This window comes from Protopterus annectens, chromosome 13.part0 (genome assembly GCF_019279795.1).
Source record: "Protopterus annectens isolate FY-2018-M chromosome 13.part0, PAN1.0, whole genome shotgun sequence".
In the NCBI taxonomy this organism is placed as follows: domain Eukaryota; kingdom Metazoa; phylum Chordata; order Ceratodontiformes; family Protopteridae; genus Protopterus; species Protopterus annectens.
Window position 1 is genome coordinate 132334537 of NC_056747.1, and position 27514 is coordinate 132362050.

The 27514-nt window shown below is 46.7% G+C and overlaps 1 protein-coding gene across 2 annotated transcripts in view; it reads right to left on the bottom strand.

Moving 5' to 3' along the window:
• Window positions 1-27514, bottom strand: part of LOC122817656 (scaffold attachment factor B2-like) — a 1188489-nt gene that overhangs the window by 312891 nt on the left and 848084 nt on the right. For both annotated transcript variants that reach the window (XM_044090719.1, XM_044090720.1), the window contains exon 14: window positions 2617-2904. In XM_044090719.1, the coding sequence (XP_043946654.1) occupies window positions 2617-2904 (288 nt within the window). The remainder of the gene's footprint in view (window positions 1-2616; window positions 2905-27514) is intronic.

Consider the following 27514-nt stretch of genomic DNA (forward strand, 5'->3'; position numbering starts at 1 on the left):
GGTGCTTTAGTCTTTGCGTTTGATGCTGAAGTCATTTTAATGTAAAGATATTTAGGTCTGAATACACCCTCAAAAGCCGGTGCCTGCTCAGCGGCTCCGGATCCATCTGAGGGATTAGCGTCCGAGGCTCCAATACCTTGAGTATCCATCTGCACGGCCGACTCCACGTGTTAGTCAGTAGCGGCCTGCGACTCTAAAGTAGCGGGCGTCAGGGGCTGCGAAAGCACCTCACTGAGAACTGGCGACTGGCTTAAGGTAAGCTTCATCGGTTTTGGGACTCAGTTGTTTTTCTTTATCGTTGCGTTTTTTGCAAACTCTGGTAGTCGGATGGCTATCAGACGACATTTAAGGATAATTAAACAGGCATCCAAAAAAGTTTAAAGCAAAATCATACCGACGCTTAATAGTGCGTTGGTTAAATCTAGCACAAAACCGACAATCAGCAACGTTGTGATCAGTGCCTAGGCAAGGAATACAATACGAATGAAAGTCCTTACGAGGTATTTGCTTTCCACAAGAAATACAATTAACTTTTTCTGACATCGGTCTGGAGCAAGAAAAATGTTTCCCCAATGGGGTACTTAGCTTTTCTTGAAGACTTTGGATCTGAAACTCAAACACAAAAATCTCAGGAGTCGGCCGACCGGCACTTGCGAACTGCTTCTGCTTCGGGCACCGCGCAGCAAGAAAGACTGAAGAAAATGGTGCCGGCTGCTTCTTTTATACACCTGACGTCAGGGAAGGGGCAACAGCAGCCGACGCAGGACCCAAGACTTTGGAATTCAGGGCTGAGGGCAACCTGCCAGCAGGATTACCCAAATGTAATGACTGCAGCAGTGAAACACAAAGAATATCCTTTGGGGATCTTGAAGCCTGAAGCTTATTCTGGGAGGGCTTACCCTGGACAGGATGAATGGGGTTAGGGGGAAGGATGCTGCTCCATACATGGAGAAGGTCCGCTCTACCACCTGAAAGGCAGAAGGACTCAAAACCCCATCCCCCATAGCCAAAACCACAAGGGAAGGGGCAGTGGAGCCTGTCCTGCGCCAGGGCCCCTTGCTGTCAAAAGTCAATACCCCCAAGGGAAAGGACCAATCTGAAAAATCCAGACCAGGAGCCCTCCCCCAGGGAACCGGCGTCAACCTCAGACTAGTTCTGCTCTTGCTGGAAGCCACAGGGACAGAGATATTCAGGGGCCCTGGGGAAACATGGAAAACAGACATCCCCTGATACTCCACCCTAGGGAAAATGGGACCCGATACTCTGAAACTACTGGAAACAGACGAGATGCCAATATAGTAGCTACCCGATCAAGCTGGGGACGCCGAAAGATCCAATCCCTACCTGGGTCCCAAGGAAACATCCTTCTGTTCATGACTGAGGGATAAATGTTCTTAAAAGATCTGGAAGAGGTAGAAGAATGACAGGATTTAGAAGGGGAAGTCTTCTGGGATCCCATCACTACTCTATGGCATTCCAGATCCGGGGAACAGCTCTTTTGTCTAGGATCTAAAGACTTCGGATCCCTAGAAGAACCAACCTAAGAGCCCAGAATAACTAACAAACTTGTCAGATCCAAGTCCTGAAGATCAGCCTGACTCGGATCCAGGAGAGCTAAGGGAACAGAAGTAGGATCTGATGGTCTCCAAGTCAATGAGGCCTCGGACCTGGGAGACGGAGCCTGAGCCTTTGGATCAAAACCTGCCAAGGACTGCATCGGAGCCAAAGGACTACAAACAGACAGTCTGACATTTTTGAGAAATTGGAGGAAAAGGCCCCTGGTGAGGAATAGGAGGCTTTCCTCTTGGAATCTTTATGGTCACTTGAGGAAGGGGAGCCGGAGACAAAAGGACCCCCTCCCCCTTGGGCCATGCCCTTGAGGAGGAGCTGGTTGTGTCGATCCACCAACGCTTGGAGATTGAATGCAGCGCAAATGGCAGTCAGCCTCGAGGTGGTGGGATCAGACAAACACTTCTTGTGGGCATCAGAATTAGGCATTTAATGCCCACATCTTTTAAAATGGGTAGGCTGGTCAGACATGGTCCTACTAAAAACATCCCCGCCCACAGGCACAGGCGCACACAGACAAAAACACAACAAAAAACTAACTACAAAGTCCCCAAACAACTCCATAAAGAAAAGCTGGGACAAGAAGCAAACAACCAAGGGAAGTTAACTACCACTAAGCCCAAAAAATTAAACGGGGGGACCCGGAAAGGCAGGAAAACACAAACTTAAATCTACAACAGCTAAGAAAACGAGCAAGGAGGAAGTAAACCACTATTAGACTATTAAAACAAAACCCGAAAAGCAGAAAAATTAGAGCACTTAACTGAAAAATCTCAAAGAAAACCTCTGAAAGAATGCTGCGATCCTGAAACACATCTGTAGCTAATTGTGGCAAAAGATCTGAGGGTTTGATGGTAGAAAGGGATTACGGTAGTGGGAAGAGCTCGAGCCTTAATTCTGCTCTGTAATGTCCCAGACTGGGTCAGACATCGGATACAAGACCCAGACATGATGAATAATGAAATGGATAAAATCAGATCAATCAGCTTGTATTGTTTGTAAACCATTAAACAATCACATGATCATTGTAAACATAATAGCTCTTACCGACTATCAGCATCATACGGTCTTCTTACAGGACGACGGTCCTGTTCCAGCCGGAGCTGATCCTGTTGTCTCCGTAATTCATCACGTTCTCGCAGAATACGTTCTTGCTCCCGTTTTCTTTCATGTTCTATCCTTATTCTTTCTCTCTCTATCCTGTCTCTCTCAAGACGTTCTCTTTCAAGTTTCTGCCTTTCTAGCTCTAGCCGTTCACGTTCTCTGCGAAGCTGTTCTCTTGACTCTCTTTCTCGAATCATTCTTAAGCGATCACGTTCTCTACGGTCCCGCTCCCTAACAGAGCAAATTTACAGTTTATTTTAAATCAGTTTCAGTATTTTATAACTGTCAGAAGCACTTAATGAACACCTAACCAAAAACATTTTACCACACTACTAGATTTTGAAAAGACTACATACAAAAAATTTTAAATTTAGACTACATGTACACAAAATGCAGCATAACAGACCTGTTAAGCTCCATGACAAGTAAATGATTCACTTATGAGATCCACATACAACTACAACAGCAAAGGAGCTAGCAATGGCAAAACACAAGCAGCATTTTAAAGTATTTAAAAAACAAGAAAAGTTTTTGCAAGGGGCAACCACCCCAAAACCCTAATTATATGGTGTACGGGCTCGCACACACCCCACTGATGTCACTGCATCTAAATGAAAATAGAAATCCGAAAGACACTGCAGAAGTGAACTTCCAAAACAAAATCAGGTAATCACACACTGACCACAGACTAGTACTGATCGCTAGTGGTTCAAATTCAAGCCTGACTTCCTGCATTTTAACAGCATCCACAGCAATACTTCATTTTATCTAGTAATTTCAGTGAAGAGTCTGAATTTTCAGTTGGAATACTTTTGTTTTCCACTTCAGCCAACACACTACTCACTCCTTTAAACCACAAAACAGTGAATGTTGTCTTTGGGGGAGGGGGGGGGTGCAATCATTTGTAAATAACCTATCTATGGAAAAGTAACAGTACAAAGAACTCTTCTTAAATGTCAACACTGCAGACCTTCATAAAGCAGTGCTTTTTTCTAAACATTTTCTACTTGTAGGTTCATGGGTACTTACTAGGGTACTGATCTGTCCGGATCTTTAGAAGCCTAGCCTTAAATTCCCAAAGCAGTTTACATACCTTACAATTCTAAATATGAATAACCCAGAGGTTGCCAAAACAAAGATATGCTGGAACACATAACTGTTGCCCCTATCAATGAGAAACACCAATGTACCACTTGCCAAGGCTGTGCAAGGGGTGGGCCCCAGTCAGTTGCTCATTAGATGCCAGGATTTGCAGCATTATGCATGTAAGTCTTTTGCACCACCACTACAGAAGACTAGGATATTGGAGAATGTGTGCAGGTTTGTCATTATAAGCTTCGGGACAATCAGTGAGATTTAGATACAAGTTTCATGGTGAGTGCTACCTGTGTGGTATGACAGGCTGGTGAGAGCATTTACTTCTTGGGTTACATTTCAGAGGTCACTGCCATTTAGTTAGGTTACTTTTAAGAACCTCATTTGAAGATACCAGTGTTTGGTCTGAGCTGTGTGTGACTGGTTTAGTTAAGTGTGTGGTACTGAACCTACACGCTGGGTGTCATGGATTCATATGACAGTTTTGCCTACAACAACATTATACAACTACGTTTGTCACATACTATCAATTTAATAGGTAGCTGTCATGAGACAATTACTACATTTTAAGAAAGCTGGCTACAAAGGCTGTTGGAAAGTGCAAATCCATAGCTCCAGATGCTTACGAATATGGGCTAGGAAGTAGTGGTTTTAAGTTTTGGAGTGGACTGAAAGTGCTGTTCGCTAAAGCAGATGGTGTTTGTCTTCAACATAGCTAGGAATCAACAATCCTTTTATCTTTCTCTTACCAGAACAGTTGCAGTAATATGGAGTGGCTTTCTGAGCAGTAGTAACACAGATGGTGTTAAAGTACATTTGCTATTGTCAGCTCTTGGCAGATATCCTGGACAGGACCTGCAGCAGTTGGACCCAACAGAAAGCAAGGCTACTTAAAATCCCTGAATACATTTTCACCAAAAAGTACAGTTGTGTACACTTACCATAAATGTAGATGTTAGAGTGTATTCACTGTTGCAGTCATCACATTTGGGTTATCCCTGCCAGGGTAGGCCTCGGCCGGCCTGAATACCAGAGGCTTAGTATTTCTGCGTCAATTGCTGTTGCTTCAGGACTGACGTCAGGTCGTCAGTAGTACAAAGTACGGCAGTTGACACCATTACATCTGTCTGGTTGTTCAGGTTGTGACATTTTACTTCTCAATTGTGATAACAGAAACTGTTGATACTTTAGCATATGGAACTGGCAGTTTAATGCCCTCATGGTTAAGGTGGCCGAGGTATATACCTTTTTCCCCCACCTTTCTAAGGATCTGGAATCTCTCTCGGAAAGTAATGGATTTTTAGCAGTGGAGGCCTTAATTCCCTTGGAGCCCTGTGAGATAGTTTCTGGGTCAGCCGCATGGCTTTTGTATAAAAATTGGCGTGAGTCAGAAACCCGGTAGTGCCTGTCAGGCTTGACTGGGGCTGGAGGTAAAGAATCCGGGTTAAGGCAGGCCTCCGAGTACACATCATCTAGTATGTCTAAGGCAGGAGGTATAGCCAGAGGCCTGAGCTGAGGTAGCAAGAGAAAATCCCTAAGGCTTTTCTTGGAATCTGAGTACTCTTGGCCTTCCCAGTGGAAGCGTTCCCTTAACGTATGCAAGGTTTCCCCAAATGAGTAATCCTCTGGGGGGGGGAGACAGAGGGAATGGACTCCTCTGCATCAGAGTCTTCAAAAGGGGAGTAAGAATGTTCCTGTTCATCAGAGTGCTCTGATATAATGGAGGCCTGGTCAGAGGAGGGGGATTCTTCCTCCACTCTGGGCCTTTTGTCCGGGGTTTGAGAACCCCTGATAAGAGTAATTAAATCCTCAGCCATTTTAAGCATCTGTTTTTTAGGCATGGGGCCTGGAGAAGGGCCCTGTGTAGCTTGTCTCTTAGAATGCATGGCTGCTTTAGACTTAGTGAAAGCCTTGATGGAAAAAGAAGAGGAAGGTCTGAAGACACCTTGAGAGGAGGCAGACCCGTCTACATTTTGAGATTCACCACCAAGAGTGGCTTCGGTATCTGTAGTCGGGGTGTGGGCCGAGGAGCCTGCGACCTCGGGCACAGAAGACACCGCCAATGAAATGTCGTTGGTAGTCAGGGGCTGCGTAGGTACCTCGCTGAGAACCGGACCACCTGTAGTCTGCTTTGGCGTGGTGTCGGTAGAGGCCGCAGACCTCGTGTGTCGGTCCTTATCTTTGCATTTTTTTTTAGACAAAACTGGAGTCGGAGTATCAGACGACATAATATAATTAATTTTTTTGCCAAAATAATGCTGGGCGAACTCCGCCCGATGCTTAATGGTGCGTTTGTTGAATGTAGCACAAAAACGACAGACCAAGCCGTCGTGGTCTGGGCCTAAGCAAGGAATACAGAGGGAATGAAAATCCTTATGCGGTATTTGCTTCCAACATGAAATACAATTATTAACTTTGTCTGACATTGGTCCGAGGCAAGAAAAGTTTCCCCAACGGGGTACTTAGCTTTCAAGAAGAATTTGGTTGCAAAATGTTTGTAATTTCAGGAGCTGGCCGACCGGCACTTGCGAACTGCTTCTGCTTCGGGCACCGCGCGGCAAGAAAGACTGGAGAAAATGGTGTCGGCTGGTTCTTTTATACCCCTGTCGCACTGACGGCAGGGAAGAAGCAACGACAACAGACGCCGGACCTAGACTTTGGAATTCGGCCGACTGAGGACCCGCCTGACGGCAGCAGAACCCATCTGTTATGACTGCAGCTGTATGCATGATGAATCACAAATATACCTCCAAACAAAAGCAAATACACCAAAAAGGCTTTTAAGCATAGTAAAAGAAAGAAGAGGTATACTAAAAAAAAAAAAAACAGTAAGCTGGAGGGAGGGTAACCAGGACTGCAACAGTGTATACTCGAACATCTACATTTATGGTAAGTGTACACAACTGTACCATGTTCGTGTTTCACTGTTGCAGTCATTACTTTTGGGTAGACTCCCAACAGCTAAGGTTGGGAGGATGGATTTATACAGCATTATGACCAGCTATAAGGCCCTGCGAAACAGCAGTGGCAAAGCCAGCTCTGGATTTAAAGAAAATTGGTAAGTGATGATGCTTGGTGAAAGTATGAAATGAACTCCAGGTAAGCAGCTTCTAGAATATCCCTGGTAGGAACACCTCTCAGAAAGGCTGCTGAAGTAGATGCAGCCCTGGTGGAATGAGATCTGATTCTCTGGGGGATAGGTTTTCCATGGTGCTTATAACAGAAATGAATACAATGGCTTATCCATTTAGAAATGGCTTGCTTTGAAATAGCCTTCCCCTCTGCCCCTGCAGCAAATTTTCTTCGAGATTTAGTCCTGTCCAAGTTGAATCTAAGTTGTCTGTGTACATCCAATGAATGCAGAATCTGCTCTCCCTTATTCTGTGGATTGGGAAAGAAAGTTGGCAAATGAATGGACTGATTAAGAGCCACACTGGACACCACCTTGGGCATGAAAGACTGATTAGTCCTGAGCGACACCCTGTCTGCATGAAAGATGATGAGGCTCCACTGCCATAAGGGCTTGTAATTCAGATATCCTTCTAGCTGAAGCGATTGCTAAAAGGAAGGCTGTTTTCCAGGAAAGGAATTTTAAGTCTGCAGTTGCAGCTGGCTTGAAAGGAGGTAGAGTGAGTTTCTCCAACACAAAGGTAAGTTCCATGGCAGGGCTTGGAGCTCTCCGGGATGGTCTCAAGTTTTTGGCCCCTCTGAGATACTGCTTTAAAAGAGGATGAGAGAAGAGGGGGGATCTGTGTTGTAATGAGCTGAAATGGCTAAGGGATGGATTTTTATGGAAGAAAGAGACAGGCCCTTGTGAAGCATCTCAGTTAAATATTGCAAAATCTGAGGTAAATTGGGAACTGCTGTGCTCATCCCCTTGAGACAGATTCCAGGCACAGAATCTTTTCCATTTGTCAGCATAAGATTTTCTAGTACTAGGCCTTCTCGCCTCCAAAATGACATCCATTACAAGTTTGCTGATGGATGCTAAAAGGGAATTTAAGTGATTAGCCAAACTGCAAGGTTCAATGTTTTGGAGCTGAAGGTGCAGAATTTGGTTCTTCTGCTGAAACAGTAAGGAAGGTGTCTGAGGCAGGTGCCAAGGAGGAATGTGTGACGCACTGTGCAGGAGTAGGTACCAGTGTTGGTGAGGCCAGTCTGGAGCAATCAAAATCATTTTTGGTTTGTCCTGTTTGACTTTTAGTAGAACTTCTGGAGAGCAAAGGCGGAGGGGGAAAGGCATAGACTGATAGAATTTTCTAGCTGAAATACAGAGCGTCCACCTTCCAGGCTTTTTTGTAATGAGTTCTTGTGCAAAATTTGTCCCAACTGGTAGTTCTGGGGTGAGAGAAAAAGATCCATGTCTGGGCTACCCCATTTGCGTGCCAACATGTTGAAAATCCATGGTTCCAGTTTCCATTCGTGACGGTCCATGAAATTTCTGCTTAGTTCTGCCAGAACATTCTGCTTTCCTGGCAGGAACTGAGCTTGTAGTTGTACTTGGTAGCTCAACACAGTGTTCCACAATGCCATGGCTAGTCTGCAAAGGGGGTAGGAATGTGTTACCCCCCCCCCCCGCTTATGTACCACATAACCATGGTGTTTGTCAGTCTATCAGTAATTGTCCTGGATGAAGGTAGTCCTTGAAGGCTGTCAGAGCATTCTGTACAGCTAGCATTTTTTTGATATGAAGGTGCATTTGATTTGGGCTCCATTTGCCCTGAATGCACTTCCTTGCCAGATGAACCCCCCAATGCATAGACTGATGCGTCTGTAGTTAGGGTTTGGGCGGCAGGGAGTGGTGATTGGTAGTCCCTTGTTTTGATGGTAGGCCTCTGCCCACCATAGGAACTCTAGGCACAGGCAAGGTAAAGATAGGAATCATTGTTTCCAGGCTGTGACAATGTTGACTCCACAAATTTTTTTAAGTACCACTGAAGTTTCCTCATATGCAGTCTTGCATATGGAATTAGAAGAATGCAGGAGGCCATGAACCCCAAAAGCTTGCAGTATTTGCCTTGCAGACAGCAGGGTTTTCGTGGCCACCTGTATGAAGTAAGCCACCAAATGAATTTGCTTTTCTGGCACAAGGAAAGCCATCTGGGCAGCTGTATTCAAGCTTGCACCCAGGAATGTAATCTTTTGAGAGGGTACCAGTTGAGATTTCTTTTAGTTTATGGTGTACCCTAGACAGGTTAGAACTCTTTTTGCAAACGCCAGATGTTTTAGAAGAATGGCCTGGTTTTCTGCCTGAATTAGACAATCATCCAAGTATGGATCAATCTGAATATTTCATTGCCTGCAAAATGCAATTACTGGAGCCAGGCATTTTGTGAATACCCTGGGCGCAGTAGACAAGCCAAAGGGCAGTGCAGAGAACTGATGATGCATGCAGCCTGCTTTGAAGCGTAGGAAACTTCTGCAAGATTCCCTGATTGGGATATGCAGGTAAGCCTCAAGTCGAAAGTTGCCAACCAAGCATCCTTGCCTAGCATAGGAAGTAACTGGTGAAAAGTCAGCATCTTGAATTACGGAATGTCCAGAAAGGTGTTTAGAGTAGACAGGTCCAGAATTGGATATCATGATTTGTCTTTTCTGGGTACCAGGAAAAGTCTGGAATAGAAACCTTGGCCTTTTCCTCTTCTGGTACTAGCTGAATAGCCCCCATGTTAAGGGGGGAAGTACTTGTTTTTGAGCCTCTGCCCACTGATTTCGGGGCAGGTCTGGCCACCCGTTTGGGGTTGGCAGCGTGTGGAATTGAAATCTGTATCCCTGGGACACTATTTAAAGCCCATTTGTCCTGGGTTATAAGTCACCAGTTTCTTGAATGAAGAGCCAGTTTTCCCCCCAAAAGGGTGGCTAAGAGTTAAGTGCTTGGTAATTTCAAAGGGAAGTCATTGAGACTGTTTACCATAGGGTAGTGCCTTATTGTTTCCAGATTTGGAAGTGGAAGCACCCCATTGCTTAGTTCTGAAAGTCCCTTGGGATTGAAACCTGGTACTTTTGGAATGTCTGGGTTTGGCCTTAGTGGCTCTGGAAGGAACTGGAAAGGAAAAGTTCTTAGCAGGATAATACCTACTATATCGAGGAGGTTGTACTTGTAAGAAATCTTTCACAATTTGCATAGATTTAGCTTTATCTTCCATCTTTTTTAGAACTTCTTCAGCCTTATTGCCAAATAGGCAGTCCTGCTATAAAGGAGCAAACAAAAGGCAGAGATTGCTCCTTAACCCAAACATGCCTTCTAAGCACAGACCCAGTAACAGCAGCCCTGCAGGAGGCCTCTAAAGAATCAAAACCACATTGCAAAGCATGTTTGCCAACAACTTCAGCTGAAATGCAATAAATCCTGCAAACCTTTATGCTCTACATAGTCAGAGATCAACATAATTTTCTGTTTAAGCAGTCCCATGATATGCTGTTGATATTTTAGCATATGGAATTGACAGTTTAAAGCCCTGATTGCTAAGGTTGCAGAAGTATAAACCTTTTTACCCCATCTATCCAGCGCCCTAGAGTCTCTATCAGATGGGGCAGGATTTTTAGCAAAAGAAGCGTTAATGCCCTTGGGGCCCTGAGAAATGGTTTCAGGATCCGCAACTGGATTTTTGAAATGGAATTTGTGGGACTCAGGAACACTGTAGTACCCGTCTGGTTTGCTAGAGGCTAGAGGCAAGGAATCAGGGGCCATACTAGATTCCGAAAACACATCAACAACAATATTTAGGAGGCAATCCCTAAGCCTCTTTTTGGATTCAGACAAACTTTCCCAGTGGAAATGCTCCCATAAGGTATGCAAAGTTTTCCCAAAAGAGAAATCCTCAGGCGGAGAAGCAGAGGGAATGGAGTCCTCTGCATCAGAGTCCTCATAAGTAGGTATGGACAAATCCAGATCATTAGAAGAGTCAGAAGAAACAGAGTCCTGTTCAGAAGATTCATAGTCAAATTCAATCCTAGGCCTCTTAGAAAGGGCGGGTTGACAACCCCTGATCAGAGTAATTAAATCCTCAGCTATTTTGATGATTTCTTTTTTTAGGAATAGGGGCCTGAACATGTGGCCTGGGTGTCTTTTTTTTTTTTAGAGACAGATCGAGATTTATGCCTTAGCACTGAAGTTGGAGTCTGTTTAATATGCAAGTCTGTAGGCCTGAATACATCCTCAGAAGCCAGTGCCTGCTCAGCGGCTCCAGACCCATCCAAGGTAGACACATAGTACAGTTGTGTGCACTTACCATAAATGTAGATGTTAGAGCGTATTCACTGTTGCAGTCATTACATTTAGGTTATCCTGCTGGCAGGTTGCCCTCAGTCGGCCTGAATTCCAAAGTCTTGGGTACTGTGTCGGTTGCTGTCGCCTCTTCTCGGACGTCAGGTGTATAAAAGATGCAGCAGACACCATTTTATTCAGTTTTTCTTGCCCCAGATGTCAGGTGCCCCCCAAAAGAGTAGGCTAAAATTATGTAAATAAAACATACATGCACCAAATTAAGCTTTACCTTCATCTATAAGCAAATACACCACTTGGGTTGTATAGATTTGAGAAGTAAAGATAAGTTCCAGCAAAAATAAGGGGGGGTGGCGGGAGGGTAACCTGGACTGCAACAGTGAATACACTCTAACATCTACATTTATGGTAGGTGTACACAACTGTACTATGTTCTTCGTGTTTCACTGTTGCAGTCATTACATTTGGGTCGAGTCCCAAAGCTATGGTTGGGGGGGCTGGAACTAAACAGCATTAGGAGCAGCTATGAGGCCCTGCAGAACTGCAGTGGCAAAGCCTGCCCTGGATTTACAGTAAAGAGGCAGATTGTAATGTTTTGTAAAGGTATGCACTGAACTCCAAGTAGCAGCATCTAAAATGTCTTTGGTTGGTACTCCCTTGAGAAAGGCTGCAGAAGTGGCTGCAGCTCTGGTTGAATGTGGCCTATTGCCCTTAGGCACTGGTTTGCCATGCTGTGAGTAGCAGAAACGAATGCAGTGAGCTATCCACTTTGAAATAGTCTGCTTGGAGATGACCTTTCCTTGTAATGCTGTGGCATATGCCACTAGTAACTGTTTTCTAAAAACTTTAGTTTTGTCCAAGTAGAATCTAAGTTGTCTGTGTACGTCCAAAGAATGCAGAATTTTCTCCCCCTTGTTCTGTGGATTTGGATAAAAAAAGTTGGCAAATGAATTGTTTGGTTAAGGGCTACACTGGATACCACCTTAGGCATAAATGTAAGGTTTGTTCTCAGAGAGACCCTGTCTGGATAAAAAATGATAAAGGGTTCCACAGCCATGAGAGCCTGTAGCTCTGAAACTAGTCTTGCAGAAATTATTGCTAGGAGCAGAGCTGTTTTCCAAGATAAGAACTTTATATCCGCAGTAGCAGCTGGCTCAAAAGGAGGTAAGGTGAATTTTTCCAAGACATAAATGAGGTCCCATGCAGGCATTGGCGTTCTCCTTGGAGGCCTTAAGTTTTTGGCTCCTCCGAGGTACTGCCTTAATAAAGGCTGAGAAAAGAGTGGTGGCTCTGTATTTTAATGAGCCAAAATGGCAGAGGCATGGATTTTAATTGATGAAAAAGATAGGCCTTTGTCCAGCATCTCAGTTAAGTACTGTAAAATCCGAGGAATATTTGGGACAGCTGTATCAGTTCCTTGAGCTTGGTTCCAAGCGCAAAATCTTTTCCATTTCCAACATAGTATTTTCTAGTACTAGGCCTTCTGGCTTCTAAAATGACATCCATCACAGCTTTACTGAGAGGTGTGGTTTGTATGGCTATATTATCCGCCATGCTGCCAGATATAGGGTCCTGAGTTAGCTGTGCAGAATCTGATTGTTTTGCTGGGACAGTAGATGAGGTATTTGAGGTAAGGTCTAAGCTGGGCATTGGGACAAGTTCCTTAAGATTGGATACCAGTACTGGCTTAGCCAGTCTGAGGCAATCAGAATAATTTTTGGTTTCTCCTGCCTGACCTTTAGGAGTACCTTGGGGAGGACAGGCAGTGGAGGAAAGGCATATACCGATAGGTTTGTCCAGTTGAAAGATAAGGCATCCACTTTTTAAGCTTATCTGTGATAAGTCCTTATGTAGAATCTTTTTAGTTGAATGTTTTGAGGGGAGGCAGATATATCTATGTCCAGGCATCCCCACTTCTTTATCATGCTGAAGACTTGTGGATCCAGGTGCCACTCGTGGTGTTCCATGAGGTTTCTGCTTAGTTCGTCTGCCAGAGTATTTTCCTTTCCTGGCAGCAATTGTGCCTGCAGATGAAATTGGTAAGTCAATGCTGTGTCCCATAAAGCCACGGCTAGTCTGCACAGGAGATAAGAATGAGTGCCCCCCTGCTTGTTTATGTACCACATGACCGTGATGTTGTCGGTCTTTATCAGTAGTTGTCCCGGATGAAGTAGGTCCTTGAAGGCTGTCGGGGCATTTTGAACAGCTAGCATCTCTCTTTGATTACCTAGATGCTTTTGGTTTGTGGACCAGGTACCCTTGAATGCCTCTTCCTTACATGTGTGCCCCCCAGGCATAATCTGATGCATCCGTCATTAGGCTTTGCCTGGCTGGGAGTAGTGAGAATGACTGTCCCTTGTTTTGGTGACAAGCCTTTGCCCACCATCGAAACTTCTGTTGCAGGCAAGGAATTAGAGTAATCATTGCTTCCAGACTGTGGCAATGTTGTGTCCAGACACTTGTTAGGTACCATTGAATTTTCCTCATATGCAATCTTGCATATGGAAGTAGTAAGATGCAGGATGCCATGAAGCCCAAAGCCTGCAGAATTTTTCTTGCAGATAACTGGGCCTTTGTTGCCATTTCCTTGAAATACGTAGTCACAGTTGCCTTTGTCTGGAATGAGATAAGCCATCTGGGCAGTTGCATTTAAGCTTGCACCCAGGAATATTATCTCTTGAGAGGGTACTAGTTTTGATTTCTTTTTGTTGACTGTGTACCCTAGACATGTTAAAAGTCTTATCACAAACGTCAGATACTGTAGTAGAATGTCCTTGTTCTCTGCTTGTATGAGGCATTCGTCCAAGTAAGGATATATTTGTATTCCTCTGTCTGCAGTAAGCAATTACTGGTGTCAGGCACTTTGTGAAGACCCTGGGCGCAGTAGATAAGACATAGGGCAGTGCAGAGAATTGGTAATGCTTTGAGCCAGCCTTGAATATGAGGTATCTTCTGCATGAATGTCTGGGACATGCAGGTATGCCTCTTTTAGATCTAAAGTCACGAGCCAAGCCTTGCTGCCCATCATGGGCAGAAGCTGCTGTAAGGTCAACATCTTGAATTTTGGTATATATCCAGGAAAATGTTTAGAATAGATAGGTCCAGTATTGGTCTCCATGCTTTGTCCTTTCTGGGTACCAAGAACAGTCTTGAATAAAATCCTTGTCCCTGCTCTTGGTGTGTCACTTGTTGAATAGCGTTCATGTCCATGAGAGCTGCAACTTGTTTGAGCCCCTGCCCATTGATTTTTTGGCAGGTATGGCCAACCGTTTGCCCTTGGCAGGGTGTGGAAATGAAACTTGTAGCCTTGTGACACTGTCTAGAACCCATTTGTCCTGGGTTATTATGTGCCAATTTTGAGAAAAAGTGCTAGTTTTCCCCCTAAGGGTGCTTCCAGAAGACAAGTGCTTGGTGCAGGCAGGGGGAAGTCATTGGGACTGTTTCCTGTATGGTTGTAATTTGTCTTCTCCACCTTTGGCAGTAGAAGCACTCCACTGCTTAGACCTGTAGGAACCTTGCGGCTGTGATCTGCCTCTAGGGCGTCTGGATCTACCCCTCTGGAGGTCTGTCAGACTGGAAAAGACCAACTCTTTATAGGCCAGTGTCTGCTAAATCTAGGTGGCTGTACCTGTAAGAAATCCTTCACAGTTTGCATAGATTTAGCTTTGTCCTCCATTTTCTTTAACACTTCTGCCTTAACACCAAACAAGGTATCATGTTGTAATGGAGCATCCAATAATTTTGCTTTAACATGGTCAGGCAGATTTTGTTCCTTTAACCAAGCATGCCTCCTAATGATAGAACCCATAACAGCAGCCCTGCAGGAGGCCTCCAGAGAATCAAACCCACATTGCAAAGTATGCTTTCCAACTTGTTCAGCTGCATGCAATACATCCTGCATTTCTTTGTTTTCTGCACATTCAAAATTTTCCATCATTTTCTGATTAAGCAGTGTCATTATATATATTGCTAATATTTGAGCATATGAAACTAGCAATTTAACGCCCTTATTGCCAAATTAGCAGATGTGTAAATCTTTCTCCCATCTATCCAGTTCCCTAGAATCCCTGTCAGAGGGGGTAGGGTTTTTTGCCGTAGAAGCCTTGACCCCTATGGGACCCTGAGAAATAGTTTCTGGGTCTGCGGTAAGGTTTTTGAAAAGGAATTTATGAGAGTTAGGGACCCTGTAGTATCTGTCCGGCTTAACAGGAGCTGGAGGTAGAGAGTCAGGGGTCAGACTAGACTCAGAGAACACATCTACAATGTCTAACACAGGTGGAATAGCTAGAGGCCTGTGTTGAGGTAGTTAAAAGGAAGTCTCTGAGCCTTTTCTTAGATTCTGAAAAATCTTGGCTCTCCCAGTGGAAGTGCTCCCTCATGGTATGCAAGGTTTCCCCAAAAGTAGTCCTCAGGAGAAGAAGCTGGAGGAATTGATTCTTCAGCATCAGAATTCTCAGAGGGGGAAGAGAATATTCCTGATCAGAAGAGGAATCAGAAGAAATGGAAACCTGATCTGAAGATTTATAGTCTGTCTCTTGCCTAGGCTTCTTATCAGGAGGGGGATGGGTACCCCTGATCAAGGCAATTAAGTCTTCGGCCATTTTAAGCATCTGTTTTTGGGCATGGAGGCCTGTCCTTGTGGCTGGTGAACTTGTTTCTTTGCCTTTAAAGGTGTTTTGGTCTTTGAAGTCGGTTTAATATATAATTGTTTAGGTCTGAATTCACCCTCAGAAGCAGATGCCTGCCCAGCAGCTCCGGACCCATCTGAGGGAATAATCTCCGTGGCTCCAATACCTAGAGTTTCCAGCGGCCTGGCAGACTCCACGTGGGAGTCGGTAGCAGCCTGCGACTCTAAAGTAGTGGGCGTCAGGGGCTGCAAAAGCGGCTCACTGAGAACCGGTGAACCAGCGGCTTGCTTAGGAGAAACTTAGTCTGTTTTGGACCTCGGTTGCCTGTCTTTCTTTGCATTTTTTGTTAACTCCGGTAGTCGGATGGCTATCCAATGGCATTCTATAATTAAATCTTCGGCCAAAATAGCTTAATGCAAAATCGTACAGACACTTAATAGTGCATTGGTTAAATCTAGCACAAAACAGACAACTAGAAACGTCGTGGTCAGGGCCTAGGCAAGGAATACAGTAAGAATGAAAGTCCTTATGAGGTATTTGCTTCCCACAAGAAATACAATACTTAACTTTTTCTGACATCGGTCTGGAGCAAGAAAAAATTTCCCCAACAGGGTACTTGGCTTTTAATGAAGACTTCGGATCTGAAATTCTAACACAAAAATCTCAGGAGTCGGCCAACCGGAACTTGCGAACTGCTTCTGCTTCGGGCACCGCACGGCAAGAAAGACTGATGTAATGGCATCAGCTGCATCTTTTATACCCCCGACGACCTGACATCAGGGAAGAGGTGACAGCAACAGACGCAGGACCCAACACTTTGGAATTCAGGCCGATTGAGGGCAACCTACCAGCAGGATAATAAGTTATGTACTCACCTTAACGTTCCATCTGAGTAGGTAAACTTCATTTGTCTGCAACCTGTGGGATACGGATCCGATCTCTGATCTGAGCCGGCAACTTTACAAAGCTTAGATCCGAGCTCCTAGCTCCTCCCCTTACCCATAATCCCCTGCCAACCCTGGCTGACCTCAGATCAAGTTTGCCCGCAACCACTATAGTAGATAACTAACTACGTTATCAGAAAGGTACATCACTATTTCGTCATGAAACACATCTGAAGGTCAGGGGGACGGAGAGGTGGAACGGTTGCAGACAAATGAAGTATACCTACTCAGATGGAGCGTTATGGTGAGTACATAACTTCTTAATCTGAAGTCGTTAACTTCATTCGGTCTGCAACCTGTGGGAGAGTCCCCAGCTACCTAAACATTGGGCGGCCTTCATGGAAGGATATTCCGGAGCACTGCGGAGCCAAAAGAAGTTCTCCCTCTGAAGATAATGTCCAATTTATAATGATTGATGAAGGTATGACATGGGGCCCAAGTGGCTGCTGAACAGATATCATCCAAGGAAACCCTAGATTTAAAGGTGGCAGATGTAGCCATAGCCCGAGTTGAGTGGGCACGAACTCCTTGAGGTGCGGGCCTGCCGGAATTTTGATAAGCCGTGATGATACACTGTGAAATCCATTTCGATAAGGAACTTTCGAGACTGGTTTACCTAGATTAAATTTGAGAAAGGAGACGAACAGCTGGTCGGATTGTCTATGACCAGATGTCCTATGAATGCAAAATCTAAGTTGTCTATGCACGTCCAAAGAATGTAAAATCTGTACTCCCCTTTGTTCTGGTAGTTAGGAAAGAAGACCGGCAAATTGATAGATTGGTTAATATTAGATTCGGAAACTACCTTCGGGAGGAAGGAGGGATTGGTCCTGAAATAAACCCTATCCTTGTGAAAAGCTAAGTATGGGGGTTTCACAGAAAGAGCTTGCAATTCAGATACTCTCCTGGCTGAAGTAATAGCCACTAGAAAAGGCTGTTTTCCAAGACAAATATTTGAGGTCTACTGAAGCCGCAGGTTCGAAGGGAGGGGCCTTCAAGGCTTGTAATACCAAGGTCAAATCCCATGGAAGTACTGCTTCCTTTATTGGAGGCCTAAGTAGAAAGGTGCCCTTTAGGAACGTTTTGCACAATTTTGTAGTACTCAAAGGACCCATTTCAGTACCTACACGATGAGAGATAGCTGCTAACTGAACCTTAACCATAGAACAGCTAGCTCAGTCATTAAAAAGTCCTGAAAGAAAATCCAGCACCGCAGGCAAGGGGGCTGTAAAAGGATCCAAATTATGGCGTTCCGCTCAGATAGAGAAACGCTTCCATTTACTACCATAGACCTGCCTAGTAGAGGGCTTGTGCGCTGCTACTAGGATAGTAGTAACTGGAGACGAGATACCGGGAGTCCTAGCTACAAGTGGAACTGGAGCAAGGTAAGCTTGAGGCTGACCAGGTCGGGAAGTGGGAGCCCCAGGGGGGTAGGAAATTAGATCCGGGAGGGGATCTAGAATCCAGGGCGGATTCGCTCGATGAGACCAGAGGTAAGGGAACCAAGCTTGGTGAGGCCAGAATGGGGCAATGAGGATCATCCTGCTCCCCAACAGACTGTCTTTCTGAAGGAGTTTCAGCATGAGGGGAAGAGGAGGGCAGGCATAGAGAAGACCGGGTGGCCAAGCATGCACTAAGGCGTCCCTCGGGGCTTCCCCGGCAGGGGGAATCAGAGTGAAGTAATTGTTGCATTTCGTGTTTGAGGGAGATGCGAAGAGATTGCAACAGGGCTGCCCCCAAACGGCAAAAATTCGACTCGCTACTTGAGGATTGAGGGACCACTCGTAAGGTGAAAGGATGGTGCGACTCAGTCTGTCCGCCAGGATGTTGGTCCGTCCCGAAATGTGCGTTGCAATAAGAAAGCGGTTGGTGTAGATCGCCCATTCCCACACTATCATGGCTTCTCGACAGAGTGGTTAAGACCTGGTTCCCCCTCGTTTGTTGATGTACCATACCACAGACATACTGTCTGTCTGGATCGCAATTGTTCCTGCAGGCAGAAGGCTCTGAAGTGCTTGCAATGACAACAGCACTGCCCTCATCGCTAGAACATTTATGTGCAATAAGGTCTCTGAATCGTTCCACGAGCCTTGGACCGTCCTGCCCGAATAATGCCCCCCCACCCAAGACGAAAGGCATCCGTGGTCACCATGGCGAGAGGAGAGGAGGCCGTGGCAAAGAGGCATCCCGCCTGGAGGTCTGGCGATTGAAGCCACTAAACGAGAGCCCTCTTGCAGGCCCTGACAGAAATGGGGTGACTCAAGGGGTACTGATGAAGGGACCATTGGACTTGCAGAGTGCACTGTAAAAGCCTCATGTTCAGACGCGCCATGGGAAGATTTATTGCGGCTGCCATGGATCCCAGGGCCCTCAGAACCAATCCCACCGGAGGTTTCGAAGATTGAAAGATAGCCCACACATGTGGTTGGTGTCCAGTCTGGCCCGGATAAAATCTATCACCTGAGTCAGGGTGAGAGAGGACTTGTCTGAGTTTATAGTGATCCCTAGTTGGGGAACAAGGTTGAGGAAGTAGTCCCTGGCCAAGCATAGTAGATGCCTTGCTGGGTTGGTGAGGAGCCAGTCGTCCAGGTATGGGAAAACCTGCATTCCCTGGAGTCTCAGGTGGGCCGCTATCACTGCTAATACCTTGGTGAACACCCTGGGGGCTGAGGTGAGACCGAAGGGAAGGACCCTGAATAGATAATGACTGGATCCCAGCCGGAAGCGGAGAAACCTCCTGGATCGTACGTCCATCAATATGTGGTAGTATACGTCCTTGAGGTCTATCGAGCACATCCAGTTGTTCTCCCGCAAGAGGGGGAGAATAGACTGAAGAGTGACCATCCGGAACTTTTCTTTGGTTAATGACAGATTTTGTAGGGAAAGAGAGGATGGGCCTTAGGTCCCCAGTCTTTTTTGGCACCAAAAAGAACCTGGAGTAGTAACCCGATCCGGACTGGCCTGTGGGGAATCGCTGGATAGCTCCTTTTTCTAAAAGCTGCCGAATTTCTGCAGCTGCAGCCTCCCTCTGATTGGGTGGAACATCGGGGAGGTGTTCGGGGGTGTTGGGAATGTAGGAAAGGGGAATTCTGTACCCTCTGGATATGATACAAAGCACCCAGCGGTCTGTTGTAATGGACTCCCAAGCTGCCAGGTGCCTCGAGAAGCAACCCCCGACTGCCTCCAGAGTGGAGCAGTCGGGCAACCCCTCAGGGTTGCTGCGTGGGCCTATTAGAGAAGGTTTCTCTGGACCCAAAGTTCTTCGGGCCCCCTCTGCCTCTAGGGCGGCGTCCACCCTGTCCTCCTCTGCCGCGGAAGAACTGGGAGTCTGGAGCGGACTGGGACTGTTGCGACTTTCGGAACCACATCTTCTGTCCCTTTTGGTTCCTGGAGAAGGACCTCTGTGGAGGAAAGAAGCGGACTCTGACGGCAGACAACGTCTTCCCGTCCTTTTCGCTCTGGACTAAAGTCTCGCGAATTGTCTTGCCAAATAGGGCAGAACCATCGAAGGGGGCATTCTCAAAGGACGCCTTGAAGGGTTCCGCGAAATCACATTGTCGGAGCCAGGCCTGACGCCTCAACTATGCCCGCTCCGCTGGCTCTAGCAGCTCCCTCAGTAGCGTGGGATACAAGCCGCATAGAGGTGTTGGATATAGACCCAAGTGTGGCCATGCGAGTGGAGTACAACCATTTGTCCTCCTTCGACATGGACTCCGGGGGCGATGCAGCGTACTTTTTAATAAAGTCTCGCTGCAGCCGTATCACATGTGTCATGTAGTTTAGGGACCTTACAGCAAAGGTCGCTGAACTAAAGACCCGCTTCCCAAGACGGTCCATCGAGCGAGACTCCTTGCTTGGGGGATGGACTGAGGGAGTCTCTTGGGCTAACTCCCTCTTGGTGGCTGCCACCAACATGGCATCTACGAGGGGGTCCCTTGCTCCAATGGGACTTCTCGGTGGGGGGGGGGGCTTATTCTGTCTGGACGTTTGGGGACTGGCTCCAGTGTCCGGCTCGTTCCACGCCCTAGTGGTAATAAGGTCCACTAAGGGGTCGGCCGGGACACCCAAGAGGTAGATGGGCCTGCTTCGAACGCCTCCAGGAACACGGATTCGTCCGAGGAAGCCTTGGGGGCGGACCCCCCCCCCTTATCCTAAGCATTTCCATGATGTCTCCAAAGGAGACATCCTCGGGGGCTGACCTTGGGGAGCCTTCCCCCTCATCCAAATCAGTGTCTTCTGTCAAGGACTCAGGGGGAGTCCACGTGCCTCCTCTTGCACTTTCGCTTGTGAGGAACATTGGGGGGCTGTCCGAGGACGTCTCAGCAGCCACGTCTTGTTCCAGGGGAATGACCTGAGACGTCAAAGCAGGCTGTCCCTGTGGCCGGGTGATGGAAGCCTGACCCAACCGAGAGGGAGTGCGGGATGGAACCGAAGCAAGGACCGGGGGCCTGGATGCACTCAACAGAGCCCTCTCCACCACATCGAAGGCCGAGGGAGAGCCGCTCTCTGGGATCTGAGAGCAGACCCTCGCTCGGATCCGATGGATGGATCGGAACCGGCGCAGAGAGCATCAGATCCTAAGGACCAGTGTGCTCTGACCTGGACGGAGCCGAAGGCACACTGACCCCCTCAGATCCGAAGCTCATACCACGGCTCAGAGAGCTCAGATCCGACAAGGAAGGACCCGACAGACTATACTGTCAGCGCCGACCCACCCCCGGCTCAGAGCGCTCCAAACCCGGGAAGCGGGTCGGAGAAGGAGCTATCAGGGCAAAGAAGAGTGTTGAGCTCCCCACCCGGAGGGGTGGGGGTGGGGGGGGGGGCAGGAACACTCCCATCTGCAGCTAGGCCTGGATGAACCTTTGCATCATCCGGTCCAAATCTGCATCTGAAAGGCTACGGGTGGATCTCGACGAGGCCACCGAGGCTGGCCGGGAGTGCCACCTCTATGACCTCAACAGAGATCGGGTCTCCTCCTCCTCGAGTCCCGGTGAGAAGCATGGAGACCGGAGCAGAGACCACCACCTATAAGCCCTGGAGGGAGAAGCCCGCTTAGCCGAGGGGCAAGCGAGGCCTCGCCCGCCGCCAGGTGCTTCTCCCTCCTTTTTTCTTTCCTGGCCTCCCTCTCCTCCGGCACAGAAGCGGGAGATTGAGTCCCGGCTGGGGGAAGAGAGGCAGGAGTGGCAGCCACCGAAGCCTGGGAGGAGGCCACAGAAGCACCGGAGACCGAAGCCGAATCTGGGAGCATGAGTCCCGCTAGGATCAGCTTCGACCTCCAGTCCTTCAGTGCCCTGGGGTTGAATGCCGCGCAGATAGAACACCCAGAGGAGAGGTGTTCAACCCCAAGGCACCGGACACACCTAGTGTGGCCATCTGCTGGGGAGCGCTTATGGCCACACTCTGTGCACTTAGAAAATATCGGTTTTGGGGCCTCCGACATATTAAACTAAAGAAAAACTCACTCAGTAGGCCCCAAACACACTAAGACACACAGACTACAACGAGCGAGGGGTGGGGAGGAGAAAAATTTGACTAAAATTTACAAAGGTTATCTAAAAATAGGGTTATAACAATAAAGAACCTAACCAACACAAAACACTCACACAAGTTTAAGGGAGAAAATTATGAAACAAGGACTTATCTGACCAATAGACCAGGAGCTTGCAATCTAGCTGCTGTTCAGAAGCGCGGCAAACTAGATCGGAGGTCAGTCAGGGTTGGCAGGGGATTATGGGTAAGGGGAGGAGCTAAGAGCTCGGATCTAAGCTTTGTAAAGTTGCTGGCTCGGATCAGAGATCGGATCCGTATCCCACAGGTTGCAGACCAAATGAAGTTAACTACTTCAGATCCCAAATTTAACGACTGCAACAGTGAAACACGAAGAACATCCGCAGGTTCCATATGTGAAGCATCTCATGGCATACCGGACTTCGAATGGGTCTCAGTAGAGGCCTGTGAATCAGAATTAGCGGGTATCGGGGGCTGCGAAAGCGCCTCACTGAGTACTGGCGAGTTGGCGAATGGCTTAGAAGCATCGTCGGCAGTTTTGGACCTCAACAGCCTCTGTCTTTTTCTTTGCGTTTATTTTGGTATTTCTGTAGTAGGATGGCTAACCCACGTCATTTCTGGATAATTAAACTGAAATATTTTGAAGCAAAAATGTACCAACAACGGATAGCGTACTGATTAAATAAAGCACAAAACTGACAGCAAGGTACATCTTGGTCAGGACCTAGGCAAGGAATGCAGTACAAAAAAAATTCCTTATGAGGTATTTGCTACCAACAAGTAATACAATTATTAACTTTTACGGACATCGGTAAGTAGCAAGAAAAAGTTTCCCCAACGGGGAACTTAGCTTTTAGTTGAAGACTTCGGTTCTGAAACTCAAACGAAAATTTCAGGAGTCGGCCGACCGGCACTTGCGAACTGCTTCTGCTTCGTGCACCGCGTGGCAAGAAAGACTGATGTAATGGTGTCGGCTGCATGTTTTATACCCCTGACGACCTGACGTCATGGAAGAGGGGACAGCAACACACACAGGACCCAAGACTTCGTTAATCAGGCCGACTGAGGGCAACCTGCTAGCAGATTACCACAAATGTGGTAATCTGCACATTACAGAGATGTGCAATGACTGCAACAGTGAAACACGATGAACACCTGGCAGACTAAGTATTCTGAATGGGGGTACGTGCAAGAAGAGATTCATTTATGAGAGATCTAGAATTGGTCTCCAGGGTCCGTCTTTCCTTGGTACTAGAAAGATTGAGTAAAAACCTTTTACCATAGCAGCCTATGGCGACAGGTTGGACACTGCCTTGGGCAAAAAGGGCATCCACAACTGGTTGAAAGGGGTGAAGCTGTTCTCTTGGGAGCTGAAAAATAACTTTTCTCTTTTGCTTGGGGTGGGGTGATCCAGGTCATGAAGTACCCGTGTTCTATTACTGAAAGTACCCACTTGTCTGAAGTGATGTGTTCAACTCCTGCAGACAGTGAGAGACGCAGGGGGGAATTCAAGCTTGGCAGGTAGTCACACACTACCTGCGCTGTCTTGAAAGGGCATCCCTCTTGTTTCCTGGGAGCTTTTCTTGGTTTGGAAGAGGAAACAGGACCTAAATGCTTCCTAATAAACTGGGTCTTGGATGGGTAATGCCTTTGAAACTTGGGAACTGGAGATACAGATGCTTCAAGTCTTGCATTTCCTCAGTCTGCAACTTTGGATCCAAACAGAGCTGACTTGCCAAAAGGGGAATCTACTAATTTATCCCTAAAGTCATCTGGTAAAGGCTAGAGGGGTAGTCATTAATACCTTCTTAAGGCTGAAGTTGATACTGCCAACCTGAGGCTACAGCAATGTCATAGCTGCACCTAATAGTGTGCCTGGTCACTAAGAAGTCACGGAGATGAGGGATGACAGTTGAGCTTTGGCTGGAGTCAGGGATATTCGAAAGTTGTTTGGAAATTTTCTCCAAAAGGGCTAAAGCATATTTAGACATGTGTCTGAGCCGATTGCTCGGAACATTAGAGTTGCAGAGGTGTACACGTTTTTACCCAAATGCTCCATAGTCTTGCGCCTTTGTCAGAAGGGAAGAGGGCAGTAATTTAGAAGCCTTGTCAGTGGAGACCGAGATGATGGCTATGTCTGCAGCTGGGCATTTTACCAGTAATTTAGCTGTCTCCAGGACCATGTAAATCCTATCAGGTCTGAGGGGGGCTGAAGGTTGGGAATCTGGATTCAAGGATGCTGCAGAGAACGCATCGAGAAAGGCTGGAAGTATAGGTGGAACAGTCATGGGAGCTTGAGAATCCATCTGGATCAGCTCTTAGTAGCGTTTTTGCACCTCAGTCATCTCTGATGAGTCCCACTTGAAGTGCTCTTTAAATCTTAGCTATGGTTTCCCCAAAAGTGAGATGATGTGCAGGGAAATCAGCTTCTGCATATTCGTCCTCTGTAGAAGCATATACAAGTGGGGAAGGGAGTTGGGTGGTGTAAGTGAGGGATTCTTCTGAGGAAGAATCAGAGTAGTACTCCTCTACTTGTGAAGGGTCTGAGGCCTAGGGCTCAGTACTGGAGGAGTAATTGTGGAAGACCCTAGAGCAGTAGGCCACAAGGGCATGAATGCATTAAACAGGCTTGTGAAAAAGACTGCCAATCTGGTTGACTTTCCCCAACAGTAGCAGAATACTTTCTCTTCTTTTTAAGTGAAGGCTTAGCTGGTGTCTTATACAGGCGCAGGCCTAGGACCAGATGACTGTGTAGAAGCAGAGGGATCCGTCTGTTCAGCCAAGAGCCGTGGTTCACATCAGCATCAGAGACAGATGTGCGCAGGGCCTCCGTGGATGTGCCTTCTGCATAGGATTCTGCGGCGTCCGATACAGTATGCACTACACCCAAGGAAGTGGGCCAAGGTTTCGCTAACGTCCTCAGCCACAGGATGAGAGGATGACAGAAGAGCAGAAATAGTAGCAGGCATTGTGCTGTTGGCCTTTTTTCTAGGCGGTCCGGCAGACAAGTTGGTAGGTCCTTCCATACCCAACACTAGCTGTTTCAGACGTTGGTTCTCTAGACACAGGTTGAACAGGTGAAGACTGCTACATAAGGTCTTCGGTACAAAGGCCTGGCAGATTAGGAAAATCAAAAGACTACAAGGCCTGCCCTAACAGAATGGGCAGAGTTCGTGGGCGTGTGTGCGGAAGCTGACGGCCACACTTGCACTTGCCTTTTATGGATGACACGAACAGGCACCAACATACGACTGAATAGGATCCAGAATGGGGTATTAACTGAATTTCTTGAGAATTCGATTGCTGGGAAGACAGAAACACTTGACGTTCGACTAGCAGCAGAGAAGTTCAGAAGTCTGGTGTGCGCAGACATCACTTTTATGGCCCACACACTGCTAGCCATGTCGACATCCCACGCACCACACAGTGACTTCAAACTTTTGTATGCTGGCCAGACGTTCAAATAGCAAGAGGAGAAAACCCAAATGTACCGAATACTGCAACATGTGAATAGAAGGACATCTTAGTTTATTCCTCAGTTTACATTCCCAAGGCTGCAGAAACACTACAAAGTCCACAGTAAAATAAACAAATAAATGCATGTTAATGACACCAGACAACAACCTCACTGACCAAAATAGCCTCAAGCCCAAGGAAAGTACAGTTTTGTACCTACCATAAATGTAGATGTTCGAAGATCCACATTGCTGCAGTCCTAACACTTGGGTAGTCCGCTGTCCCAGTCGGCCCGAATACCAAAGTATAAGGCTGACGTCGGTCAAGGCGCATTTGTCTGACATCAGGACGTCAGGGTACAAATGCGCATGACCGACGTCATATCCTCAGTTTTTTCTTGCCCCAGATGTCAGAAGACCCTAAGGAAAAAGGTCCAAACCCATAGGCAAAGTACAGTTTTGTACCTACCATAAATGTAGATGTCCGAACTGGATAGCATTTGCAGTCATAACAAGTGGGTTGTCCTGTCGTCAGGCAGCCCTGCAGTCGGCCGGATTCCAAAGTCCGGGTCCGGCTTCGGCTGATGTCGCACTCCACCCGACGTCATCTCTGTTGGTCTTCGGGTATAAAAGCATCAGCCGACGCCATTTTCCTCAGTGTTTCTTGCCCCAGATGCCAGTAGCCCTCTTGCAGGCTAAAAATTTGGATAGATGCCAATGTTTCCAAATAGATAGAGGTAAACACAACAATAAGCATATATGTACATATATACAAACAAATACACCATAAAAGACTCCCCCCCAACAGCTAGCTATTAGGAGGGTAAACACCCTAGGAGTACCACAGAGGGGAAGGAGGGAGGGTAATCCTGACTGCAGATGCTATCCAGTTCGGACATCTACATTTATGGTAGGTACAAAACTGTACTATGTCCTTCATGGATGCATCTGCAGTCATAACAATGGGTAGAATACCATAGCCAACTAGGGAGGAGGATAAAAGTAGATTATGGTGTGTTTAGGATCCCTTGCAGTACAGCAGTGGCAAACCCTGCTCGGGATCTGGAATATAGAGGCAAATTATAATGCTTGGCAAATGTATGCACGGAGGTCCAAGTAGCCGCCTCAATAATGTCTTTGGTTGCCACTCCTCGTAAGAAGGCTGTGGTAGTGGCTGTTGCCCTTGTAGAATGAGGTCTTATGTTCTGTGGAATTGGTTTTCCATGGAAGGAGTAACAGTATCGTATGCAATTTCCTATCCATTTGGAGATTGTCCGTTTGGAAATAGCTTTTCCTTCCCTTCCTGTTGCATAGGCTACAAAAAGTTGGTCAGTCTTTCTGCTATTTTTTGTTCTGTCCAAGTAGTAGCGTAGCTGTCTATGTACATCCAAGGTATGCAGTATTCTTTCCCCTCTGTTTTGTGGGTTGGGAAAGAAGGTAGGTAGGTGGATTGCCTGGTTTAAAGACACTCTGGATACCACCTTGGGCATAAATGTAGGATTAGTCCTCATGGACACTCTATCTTGGTGGAAGATTAGGAAGGGTTGCACTGCCATTAAGGCCTGTAGTTCTGAAACCCTCCTTGCTGAAGTAATTGCCAGTAGGAAAGCAGTTTTCCATGACAGGTGTTGTAGGTCTGCTGTTGCTGCTGGTTCAAAGGGTGAGTGTCAACTTTTCTAGCACAAAGTTTAAATCCCAAGCTGGCAATGGTGGTTTCCTTGGAGGTTTTACATTCTTGATTCCTCTGAGGAACTGCCTGAGCAAAGGGTGCTAAAAAACAGGTGGATCAAGGCTGTATTCTGCTGAAATAGCTGATGCATGTATCTTGATGGAGGAGTAGGACAGGCCTGAATGAAGAAGTTCGGCCAGATACTCCAGAATGTTAGGCATATCTATGTTTGACACATCTTTTCCTCTTTCCGTACTCCAAATGACAAACCTTTTCCATTTTCCAGCATAGTTCCTTCTGGTTGAAGGTCTGCGTGC